The 12246-nt window shown below is 35.8% G+C and overlaps 2 protein-coding genes across 10 annotated transcripts in view; both read right to left on the reverse strand.

The window, feature by feature from the left end:
• ADAD1 (adenosine deaminase domain containing 1 (testis-specific)) overlaps positions 1 to 8866 on the reverse strand; it is a 37643-nt gene extending 28777 nt beyond the window's left edge. Inside the window, exons 1-2 of the mRNA XM_014539043.1 lie at positions 8853 to 8866; positions 1256 to 1262 (exon numbers count right to left, since the gene is read on the reverse strand). The gene's annotated coding sequence lies outside the window, so the exon portion shown is untranslated. The remainder of the gene's footprint in view (positions 1 to 1255; positions 1263 to 8852) is intronic.
• The window catches only part of KIAA1109 (KIAA1109 ortholog), a 157701-nt gene continuing 148850 nt past the window's right edge, over positions 3396 to 12246 (reverse strand). For all 9 annotated transcript variants that reach the window (XM_014539037.1, XM_014539038.1, XM_014539039.1 and 6 more), the window contains 5 exons: positions 11243 to 11446; positions 9473 to 9667; positions 8292 to 8426; positions 6897 to 7062; positions 3396 to 4107 (listed from right to left, as the gene is read on the reverse strand). In XM_014539037.1, the coding sequence (XP_014394523.1) occupies positions 3891 to 4107; positions 6897 to 7062; positions 8292 to 8426; positions 9473 to 9667; positions 11243 to 11446 (917 nt within the window). In that variant the 3' untranslated portion in view covers positions 3396 to 3890. The remainder of the gene's footprint in view (positions 4108 to 6896; positions 7063 to 8291; positions 8427 to 9472; positions 9668 to 11242; positions 11447 to 12246) is intronic.

Consider the following 12246-nt stretch of genomic DNA (forward strand, 5'->3'; position numbering starts at 1 on the left):
GGCCTCGCGGTCAGCGGGTGAGGTGGGGGTGGCGCAGGTCGGCGTCGTCACTCACTCTGCGCCCTGACGCCCCCAGTCCTCACGGAGCCTGGACAGGGAGGGTCTCCTTGTCCACAGTGACCCCCATCGGGCCTCCTTATCCACCATGGCTTCGAGGAAGCCCTTCGCTTTATCCCCATTCATAGCGCTAACAAGGCGCCTGGAAAGGCTCGTTGACAGAATAACCGACCTGAGATTCCACAGGATGTTCGTGAGAACAGGTGGACGTGTTGAGAACTGATGGCGCTCATCTGTGGGTGTTTTCAGTTCTTTGCTCTCATAAAAGTTGAAGCAGGCTCTCATGGAGGTGTTAGCTGATAGATTGTTGAACATATTTTTAATAGTAAATTACTAAATAAGTTTTGGCACTAACCCAGAAGGAATTGAGTGACATCGTTATAACAAAGTTTTAGTGCCCTCTACTTTTTTTTTTTTATATGGACAGGATTCTGAAGAGTTAAGTCACTTTCACCAAAAAGGAAACAAACATAACAATAGGATTGATGGTATTATACCTCATTACAGCAAGAAGTAATATCCGCCCACAAATGCGCAGGTAATTGCGTGCTTGAGAAGAATGTGTATTCTGCTGCTGTTGGCTAGAATGTTCTGCATATATCTGATAGGTCTGTGTGGTCTATAGTGTTGTTCAGATCTGCTGTTTTCTTATTGATTCTGCCTGATCTATCCATTGCTGTTGCAATTTACATGTTTTTTAAATTGTGTGACTAATAACATTTTTGTAGTTACGGTTATTTTTTAACTTTTAAACTAGAGTTGTGAATTATGCAAACTATTACTATATTGCAGAATCTATCACTATTTATCATTACTGGTGAGATTTACACTCCCTTTCTATGTTTTTGTGGTTAGCTTTTTTTTTAATATATATTTTTACTTTCAAGTAAAGAATTCTCTTTAGCATTTTGGCAGGTCTGCTGGTAATGAACTCTTTCAGGTTTTGTTTGAGAAAGTCTTTATCCCTCCATCATTTCTGAGGGACTGCTTTGCCAGGTATGGAATTCTTGTTTGACAGTTATCTGTTTCAATATTTTGAATATGCCATCTAATTCTCTCCTGACCTGAAAATTTTCTGATGAGAATTCTGCCTACAGTCTCAAGGGGTTCCTATACATATACCTTCTCTCTTTTCTGTTGCTTCTCTTAAAATTATTTTGTCTCTGACTTTTGAGAATAATAATGTGTCTCCATGTACCTCTATTCTCATTCAGCTGTTGTGGGTCTGGGTCCTTTGGACGTCATGGATCTGGATGTCCTTTCTCTTCCCAGGTGTGGGAAATTCTTACCCATTACTTCTTTAAATGTATTTTCTGTCTCTCTTTTTTTCTCTTCTCCTGAAATTTCCATAATGTTCCTATTACTTTCCCACTAGCAGTGCACAAATATGATTTTCTCATAGCCTTGCCCAACAGAGCCACAGAAAGTTTGGTTACAAATTTAAATTGCCCTTTTCTTTTTATAGCATTCTCACTGTAAGTGCCAGAAATACTGTAAGTTTATACTTATGTCATTTTTTTTGGTAACTAATATATCAATAATATTTAAAGCCATTAGAAAATTTTAACATTTAGAACTTACTGGCATAACTGTTTCTTTGAAGCAGAGAATTAATATCTGAAGGACTCAAGTAAGGAATAATTTATTTAATTTTTATTTACTTTGTTTTATGAAGTATCTTTCTGGCAGTATTATCTTAGACACTAGATCCAAAGTAGGTATAGAATTTGCTTCTCTGGTAAGTGTGACTAATAGATATAATGTTCCTATAGCCCCCAACTGTAGAGGTGATTGAGGAGAATACAGAGATCAGGCAGATAATAGGTAAGAAAGATGATGTGGCAGAAAGAATTCAAAATTATGACTCTAGCCACTAGGATTTTAGTTTAATTGTATTACTAAGTTGTTGTGTGACAACAGAGTACAATTTTTAATTCCCCTAACACTGTGTCTGTCTGTCCATCTGCCCCATCAATCCATGACTTTGGATGGCTAAGTACCACGGCTCTTCTGAAAGGTTGTGGGTTTTTGTTGTTGTTGTTTTTCAATCTGAGAGAATAGTGCCTTATCTACTTAAGTTCAATATTCCAAACCAGAGGCTTTCTTGAGGTGTTTTCTAATTCTAGGTTCTTTAAATCTATTGTTTACCCAACTTTTAAATGGACTGTACTGATTTGGCTGATTTCAAAACTGAGTTGTGATTAAGAGTATTTACTTTTGAATATTATTTTAGACTAGTGACTCAGTGCATGAATTCGTGAACACTGAAAGGAAATGAATTAGAAGAAATATTTTAATATCGCTATTTGCCTTTTCTCTATACTAGGAGTGTCAACCAAATTCACGATTGACAATGACAGATCGAAACACATGCGTGCGATTGGCACCAGAGCTTTATATGTATCACACATGTGCAAGTCAACTTAGCCTTTTATAGATATAAAATAAACTTGCTTAATTAGACCTGCTTTCTGATTTAGCTAAACTTTTTCCAGCCCAGTGAAGCACCCCAATTTCTCTTTCAGGTAATTGTCAGCAGCGCAGCAGTAAATATCAACACAAAGGGATTATTATTGTAGATCACACAGGGAGAACAAAGGGTAAAATATTTAACTGTGGCAGTGTTTGACTATATTCTACGCAGTGAGAAAACCTGAAGTCATTTTCAAGGCCCACCATTTCTTTTTTTCAGTCGGATCAAGTTTCTAAGCTTTCTAAATCTCCCATCTTTTGGCTAATGAAAAGAAAATAGGATTTCACCAATTCTCCTATCCACCTACTCCAGGACTTCTGTGAGGATCAAATGAGATGAGGTATGGGAAAACGCTTCACAGACATTTGGTTAAAGTGTAAAATGTTTCCACCTGGCTATAAAGCAAGTCGTATTCCTGGGCTGAAGAAACTGCAAGGAGACTAGTTGCTAGGGAGAGGAAACTGGGTGTTGCTATGTGACATCATTACCTGGACGGACACTTAGCATATTAGCCTTTTATATATATAGATTTTGCTATTTTTTAAAATCTTTTTATTATACTAATGTATGTACTATACACCTACCTTCATATGCACAAAAGAATATAAACATGTACATAAAGAATATATTACAATAAAAACAAACAGCTATGTGTTGACCACTAGTTTAAGAAATAGAATTATACCTAATATCTCTGAAGTGTCTGATATGCCTCTCTCTGGCTACACCCTTTTTGGCTAATATTTATACAGATTTCATTTTTATAAGTATTATCTTCTATGAAAACATTTAATAACTAACACAGGGTGGGCATCTATTAGTTATAAAAATAAGCTATCAAAGGAAGAAAAGACTCAAAAACAACTACAGACTGAAACCAATTATTGTGACTTTATTACAATAGTTACAAACAATACTTTAGTGGTATTTAATCATATCACAATTACTCAAACTATATACAAATAGGTATTTATACAAGTCTACATTTTTAAAAAGAAAAAGCAATTAATGACCAAAATAATCACATTATGAACAAGATTTTTTCAAAAAGTATGGCCAATAACAGGAAATTCACAGTTATTCTGAAAATATTTTAGGATGCAGGAATCATATTGCACATAACAATTACAAACCCTACTGAGTAGATATATATTTTAATCTAGTTTTTCACAAAATTTACATTATCATGCAATATATTTCACTGTATACAGAATGGTGGAACTAGAACAAACAGGTTAACTTACAAACCTTCAACATAATGGCCATAAAATTAGAATTATTTTAAAGTCATATTTAAAATAACTTTAATATACAAAAAAGCACTCCGGTGTAATAATTTGTTCACAGATCAAGTTACTTTTTAGTGTTCTTCTTTGTCTTTTCCTTTCTTTTCTTTCTCATCCTGTAGTGCAGTACCAAGTTTTTTTATAAGAACTGACAGAACCTTGTCCAGTGGGTCCATGACTCCTCTTTGAAGCCATTTAGGAATAGTAGTCCTGGCATGATGAAAGCCCAATTTTTGAAGAATATAATCAACGCCTACTGGATCAATCTTTCTTCCAGTCCAAGAAATTAATCTAAAATAATTATAAAAAATAATTAGGAGTACAGTGTCCCAGCACAGACCTGAAGGTAAGTTTAAGCACATCAGTAAGCCTCCATAATGTGCTCAAACAAAATATCTTCAGTAGGTACATTTGAATAATCTAACCTACAATTCCTGGATTCACTATAATAGCATTTAAAAAAAGTGTGATTATAAGTATCCTTAATAAGCATATACACAGTAATGGAGTTTAGTGAATTTCATTCTGATTATTTTAAGCCCAAAGTTACACAGTCATCTTAAACATTTAAAGGATATTTGGTTTATTCTAAAAGATGTTAATTAACTTGGTGGGGGAAATCTTTTCAAATGTATATATATGTATATCAAGTCACGATGTCATACACTTAAAATATCTTTCTGTTTTGTCAATTACACCTCAATAAAGCTGAAAAAATAAGAGTTCAAGTATGTGGCATAATGGGGGGGGGGTAAAATTATAGAGTGTTTGCTGTGTGCTAAACATGTTAGAAGGAGAACCATTTTCTTCCTATTCTTGGTATTTCTTTCCATAGCAGTGGTTCTCAACCTTCTGGCCTTTTAAATACAGTTCCTCATGTTGTGACCCAACCATAAAATTATTTTCGTTGCTACTTCATAACTGTAATGTTGCTACTGTTATGAATCGTAATGTAAATATCTGATATGCAGAATGGTCTTAGGCGACCCCTGTGAAAGGGTCGTTCGACCGCCAAAGGTGTCCCGACCCACAGGTTGAGAACCGCTGATATAGAGGACTAGACATCAAGGAAACCCTCCTGGCCTCTTTGCCCCCTTATTGATGAATTATCTGATTGGCGAATTAATGGAGGAACTGAATAGTGTAGTTTAGTATCCTCCTCCCTACCTTCTCTTAGAAATCATTCGTTTTTATCTGTTCCTTTATGCCATAGGATTTTTCAAAGACAGGTCCTTAAATAGTTGAGCCCAAGACAGTTAGTTCATAGCTGCCTGTGGCTAGGTGAGTACACAGTGCTGCTGACAGCACAACTTCAGCCCTGCCCCATGCGAGCACTGCAGCACTGAGACCCTGCAGGTGAGTCCAAACCTGAACTCTAGTAGAAAGCCACTGGTGCCAGACCTCCAAACCACATTCTGTCACCAGCATTACCAGTGTTAGAACTATCATTTTTATTTCCAGCTGCCTCTCTCCCACTATTTCAGTTAGGGGGAAAGGGAGGAACTAAACATTGATCTGTTAAAACTCTTAACAGTTATAAGCATTTTGTGTTAATTAGCTTATCTAAGAATTGTAACCTACAAGGTAGGTAATACCATTTTCAAATTTTTTTTATGAGGTAACTGAGACAGCAGTTATTAAATCCTTCGGGCAATGTCACTTAGCCAGAAAGCAGGGCTTAGAGCCACCGCTCTTAACCATGCTATCCACTACAACACCATATTTAGTCTCGTGGTAGTTTGCTAAAGTAAGGAATATATTTGTGAAAAATTTAACTATTTTATGCTCATTTTAAATTAAAAGATACAACAGGTCTTTGAATAACACCATTTTGTTATAACTTGTAGGAACTTAACTCTTGTTTCTATCAAGTAGCCTATGGTAAAACTGGTTTCATTAAAGTTGTTTCCCTTAAAGTCGTAGAACCAACTTATCAACGTTAGGTGATGACTTATCTAGTCAATTATATTTATTTAGAATTACAAATAAAAAACAGATTTTCTAAACAGTTTTCTGCATTAGGACTTTTGCAATATTTTAATATTGTTTGAGTATTGACACTGTTACTATTTCTCATGTGTTTATGTGCTATTAATACAAAGGGTTTTGTCAATTTGGTACAACAAATTTCACTGAATACAAATTACTAACACATTGAATGATTCACTTTCTGCTTATACAGAAGTCCACTGTATAATGAAGATTTTGTTAGTTTAGAATTATTTTGGTATAAGTATGTCTGAATAATAAGCTTATCTAAATGAAATCTGTGTCATTCTGCATAGTGTTGAGTATGATGGACTTTTTTTGATACCATTATTCCATGAATCAAACAGTGATAATTTGATTAACAAAGCAGATGAAAGGAAAGGGAAAAATAATAGCGTTGTGAGTGTTAATCACAAACAAGGACATACAAAGCAAGTACTGCTGGTTATAGCAGCAATTATAAAAATAATTGAAATTAGAAAATACTTTTAAAATTACGATATGAAAACAAGTTGATGTCACTGGGATCATGATTGTAGAACATGACTCAGTAAAGGAATCAGAACCTGATAGCATTACATTTGACATTTCAGGAATGGTTTTATATTGCTTCCTATGCAGACAAACGGACACTGTGACATGGTCCACTCTATTACATTGTCATGACATATGTAAGAATTATACGGTCCTTAATAATATATGACTTCTACTACATCTTCCCAAACTACATAACAAAAGTTTACTGTAGCTACCTACCTCAGTTACCTGAAAACAACATCTTGGTGAGAGGGTAAAAAAACAATAGCCATTATGGCAGCAGAGTTATTCTCACATTTTAGTGATTAATTAACAGAATGTCACACAGTGGACAGCTAACCAGCACTGAGCTATTCCCAGGGTCTGTGCCTCGAACACTTACAATAGCAGAAAGGAACAGCAAAAACAGCAGTCAGATGTTGTCGAGATTACAACTAGCTAACTTCTAGATATATTTTTCAATACAAAATATTTAATAATCTAATACATAATTTATAACCTTTTCTCCTAATAATCCCATAGAATATAGGTAAATATATATACCCACTATTTACCTAAGAGTGGGCTCTAGATGCCACGTGTTGCACATAAAATCTCTCCAGTCCACAGTGGTGTAACTGATGCTGTCTTCTCTGTCTTTGTCAGAGGAGTTGTCATCATGTATAATGACTGGACTTTTCTGTCCTGGTCGAGTAGATAAAATCCGAGGTGGAAAAATGGCTATAATGAAAATAATAGATTAATATTGCAAATATATATCTTATAAGTTTATTTTAAATCACTATATGAACAGAATAATTTGTTCCATTATTTTATTTGTGAACTGGCCAAAGTCTCATTTAATTACATTTCTTAAAAATATTTTAGCCCTTGCTGGTTTGGCTCAGTGGATAGAGTCAGCCTGTGGACTGAAGGGCCCCAGGTTCGATTCTGGTCAAAGGCACATGCCCAGGTTGTAGGCTTGATCCCCAGTAGGGGGCATGCAGGAGGCAGCCAATCAATGATTCTCTCTCATCATTGATGTTTCTCTCTCCCTCTTCCTTTCTCTCTGAAATCAATACAAATATTCTTTAAAGTAGTATTTTAAATAAGCCTTAAAAAAGTGCCAATAATTGGTATTGCTTGGAGAAAGCCAATATCAAAGTTATTGCATTACCTTACAATTAGAAATAATGTCATTTATTTTTGAGTAATAGTGTATGTTTTACATACATTTGTGGGCCTAAAACTAATGGTAAAGAATGATAACATTTATGTGATTAGCAGGCCTAGGGCACTGGACTGACAGTTGTAGGTTTCCTAAAGAACAGCTGTAGGTGGATGACTTATTATTTTAACAGTTTTATTGAGATATAATTCACAATAAAATCCACTCAATGTGTACAATGCAGTGGTTTTAGTATGTTAATGGTGATACATATATTTGAACAGTGGTACTAACTTAGAAGCTTTTTATGTAAGCAGCCTTTTCACTCAATATAGTAAACATGCAAATGTTTTATGAAAGATGAAGTCTTTCTAAATTAGTGATCATAAGTAATAGGCAACATGCTCCTTTATTATGTAGTTGTTTCTCTAGTCATTTCACTTGAGTAGTCGTATTTCTTCAGAGGTTTTTTCTTTTACTACTTTGTGAGAATCTCCTACAAAGTCTGATAATATCCATACATATAGGAAATATTTTGTGAAGTACAAAATATATTCAACGTGAGGCATGGTTAGAGTGTTGTGTGTGCCTAGCAGATAGTCAATCTGTCACATGGTCTTACTAATAGATTATTTATATTCATTTCATTTATTTATTGATATTTGCAATTCATAGAGGAAGGAGACACATTGTACTCATTTATCATTAGATCATTAAAAATCCATATAAATGGCAGACAGCTGCCTTTCCTGAAGCTTGAAAGAAAAAAACATAATCCCCAAAACAAGAATATGCTACTCACCCTTTTCTTTCTCTTTAAGATAAGCCGACACTAAATCATGGAGAAACATGATGAGCTCAGCATCCATAGTCACACAAATGTGGTCAGTGAACTCTGTCACCACACTACATTCTACCTTCGGCTTCAGGCTGGCATCTGCAAGGGCAAAGTTCTTTTATGGTAAAGATTTAATTAAATCCCTTTCTCTTTCTGTTAAGGGATTTACATGTGTCTGTGTAAATGCATCCACTGAAATGCAACAAGAAAGAAATGAGTATTTTTGTATGTGATTCACAGAATGATGATGGCTTAATAAACATTTTATATTTATTAACATAAATATAATAAATATTTTTTATTTTTCCTCATAAAAACCCTCTGAACCAGTTATTATCCTCCAATTTACTGAGGAGAAAGAGGTACAAATGGATTAAATTATTTGCCACGGGTTACATGGCTGGCAAGAACATCAATCATTTTGACCCAGGAAATCAATTTATGTTATTTTATATAACACTAGTGACCTGGTGTATAGATTTGTGCACACTGAAATTAATTAGAAGGTGGCCGGCAGGGCAGGACTGGGCAAGACGGGCTGGACGTGCCCTGGAGCCAACCTCCCGTGGTCCCTCTCCGGCCGGCCACACCTGGGGTGGCGCTGTGGCTTGAAGGGCATCTGTGGAGTGAGTGGGGTCCCTCCGACAGATGGGGTCCCTCAGCCTGGCCTGCAGGATTGGGCTGAAACTGGCTCTCCAACATCCCCCGAGGGGTCCCAGAGTGCAAGAGGGCACTCTGCAAAGTTGCTGTTGTACAGGGTGCGGAATGCAAACACAAGTGTGCAGTAAACCAGATTTGGGGCCGACAGTACCCCAGCAACAATGTAACCCACGGCCAAAGGAGGAATCGCGTGGCCCTGCGAGGAATTGGGCTCCCTCCTATCTGGTTCCAGGGTGTATCACCCCGAGAAGTGCCACTGCCAAGTCACTGCAGCTCAGCAGCTCCTGCTTGAGCGTCTGCCCCCTGCTGGTCAGTGCGCATCACAGCCGGTCAGATGTACACTTAGCATATTAGCCTTTTATATATAGATAATTATATAATCAGATTATACCAATATTACACACAAATAACAAAAAACAGTAGTTCTAAGTTCCTTTAGAATTTTCTTAGTAACTTCAGAAACTAAAGATTGTTCTTCCACATACCCTGTAATGAAGGTTCCTGTGGTTCTTGAACATGAATAGATTTAAAGTCAAGCTGCATCCTTGGTAATGCAAAGATAGTCTCTGTTTCATGATTGTAACTAGAACCTCCTCTGAATCCACTCAACAAACTGGAATTCTTCACAGTAGTGCTATTCTCGGTGTTATTAGCATCAACGTTACGAAGTAGGTTTAGCTCTACATGCATAATAATAAAGACAGTAACAGTCAAATTAAACCAATAGACATAGATAAGCCTATAGCTTTCATGGCACTATGATACAGGAACTTTTATCATTTCAAAAGTTGCAAAATCAACTCACATTTGAAAAAATAGAACCATATAAAGTTGTGGTCTTGAGAATAATTATCTCTATATATGTAGACAGGGATATAGACACATTTATATAAATTAATATAGAGCTATGTTAATTTATATGTAGTGATTTATATTTATACTTATATACACACATATATAGTGATATAGATCACTGTTCTCAAGACTGAAGCTTTATAACATAGTTTTGAATAAATCCAAAAATCCAATCCATTTTGCTTTTTTGTTTCTTGAACTTTAAAATGAATATTATTCTCAACTAGAGGCCCAGTACATGAAATTTGTGCACTGGTAGGGTCCCTAGCGGCTGCTGCTGCCAGCCAGAGCCTCCCTCCCTTCCCCCAGCCGGCCCCGCCCCATGGTCGAACTCCCAGACGAACTCCCGGTCAAGGGGACAATTTGCATACTATGCTTTTATTATATAGGATTAAATTCATGTCTGAATTTAAGAGTTTCACTAATCTCCATACACTGAATACTTCACTCTTACAGAATTTGTGATTAAATATGATCCTGATCTTGAAATCAGGTAGAAGTCCTGATATTCCCCAATGTATGTGCTATGATTACATTATGGTTGTCTTAAAAAATTAGCACTTTTCTAGGTACATAGGTAGCAGTTCAGTATGCTGATAGCCCCTCCATAGTATCCTAGCCAAAAAGGAATCCTTCCCCAAAATGTGTACTTAGAAGGTAGAACAGTTAATACATGCACACTCTTCTAATTTGCTTCCTTATACCCCTTTGTTCCCAGAACAGTCTTTAATCCCTGGGGTTGCCTATTCCATAGTAACTATTTTCCACGGGCCCATGTCATCATCCTTTCCATTTTGCAAAGTCATTTTTAAATAAAACATTAAAGTCTTATCATTTCTCGATCTAGTCCGCTTTCTAATACAAATGAAATCAGTAAAAGCAATATTATAAACTTGAACATAAAACCACCACAAAATAAAACTTTCCATGACCACATTATTAAGATTGGTGAATCAAATCAAATGAAAAACTCATCAAAACCACTCTTTAAACTTATGACTTCATAGAAATGATATTATTTAGTTTCATTTTATTTCATCCATCGAGAACCTTAAGTTTGTGGCATCCTAGTACTTAGTTGTGTAATAACTTCTCCAAATCTCTAATGTTTAACATTAGTATAAAAATAGGTTTCCAATTATCTTAAAGTAAACTTAATTTCAGTTATTTAAGCCAATTTTACTTTGATTGTTTTCAGTTACATCTAAAATAATTTAAGTCTATATTGCATCACCAGGGTGATGAAACCATGAATTAATATTGTTACAGCAGCAGGAGTAAAATGAAAATTGTTTAATTGAAGAAATGAAAAGTTTCCCCCACTTAAATTCTATACAGTCAACAGAATCCAAATTAGGAAAAAACAAAATAAATATCTCCAAAAAAATCAAACTTTTAACCTTCATTTCTTGTGGCTGTAACATAATGGAACCATTCTTTCACACTCGCTACTCCATGGGGTGGGTTTTCATGGCGACGCCTTGTTATCTTGGTTATTGTTGCCATAGGACTTTCCAAAGCGCCACATGGTTTGGTAACCATGGTATTATGGCCCAGATGAAAATCCAATGTTTGTACAACATATGTAGAATGATCACTAGAGCCTAGAGGAAAAAAAGTTTCTTAATGTAACAAATTATATTTAGATGCAAGGAAAGAGTTGTGCTTAGAGCAACAGATAGAAAATGAGTAAATAAGTGAGAAATAAAATCACAAATATTTTTTCTTTTAGCTATTACTGGATTTATCCCCAGTAACATGAAAAGCATCAACCCACTCATATGTGGGACATAAACTGATTAACAAAAATAGATCCAGAGATAAGGGGCAGGTGAGAGGGGGTTAGAGATCAATCAAAGGACTTGTATGCATGCATATTAGCATAACCAATGGACACGGACACTGGGGCAGTGGGGGCTTGTCCTGGGGATGGGAGTGGACCGGGGAGGGGGGGTTGTCAAACAGGGAAAAAGGAGACATATTTAATACTTTAAACAATAAAATAAGAAAAAAGCAACCATTCTTTTTTTTTTTTTTGGGGGGGGGGGTCATCATTAAGAAACCACTGAGTAAAAAACTAAAGCTGAAAGGAACTGGGTCTACCACTGTAAACAGAGGTAAAAGCAGAGCCTTGCCTATCGTAGTCTTGAAGGCAGATCATTTCCCTATACTGCCACTGTATCTCTTCTTTTCATGTTTATGTAAGAAATTTTTACAATAACTACTATTATGATTACAGCCAGTAACAGAATCTTTAATTGCTTAAGCAAGAAAAAGAGTAGATAGCAAGTTCAGAAATAAGTCTTTTACATCCCAGACTTTATAGAAACTGACTCATTGGCAGTGAACTCCTTGACATGTCAGGTACATAATAACAAATGGAATGGACTTCAGAAATGTTATA

Source organism: Myotis brandtii, unplaced genomic scaffold (assembly GCF_000412655.1).
Source record: "Myotis brandtii unplaced genomic scaffold, ASM41265v1 scaffold208, whole genome shotgun sequence".
NCBI lineage: Eukaryota > Metazoa > Chordata > Mammalia > Chiroptera > Vespertilionidae > Myotis > Myotis brandtii.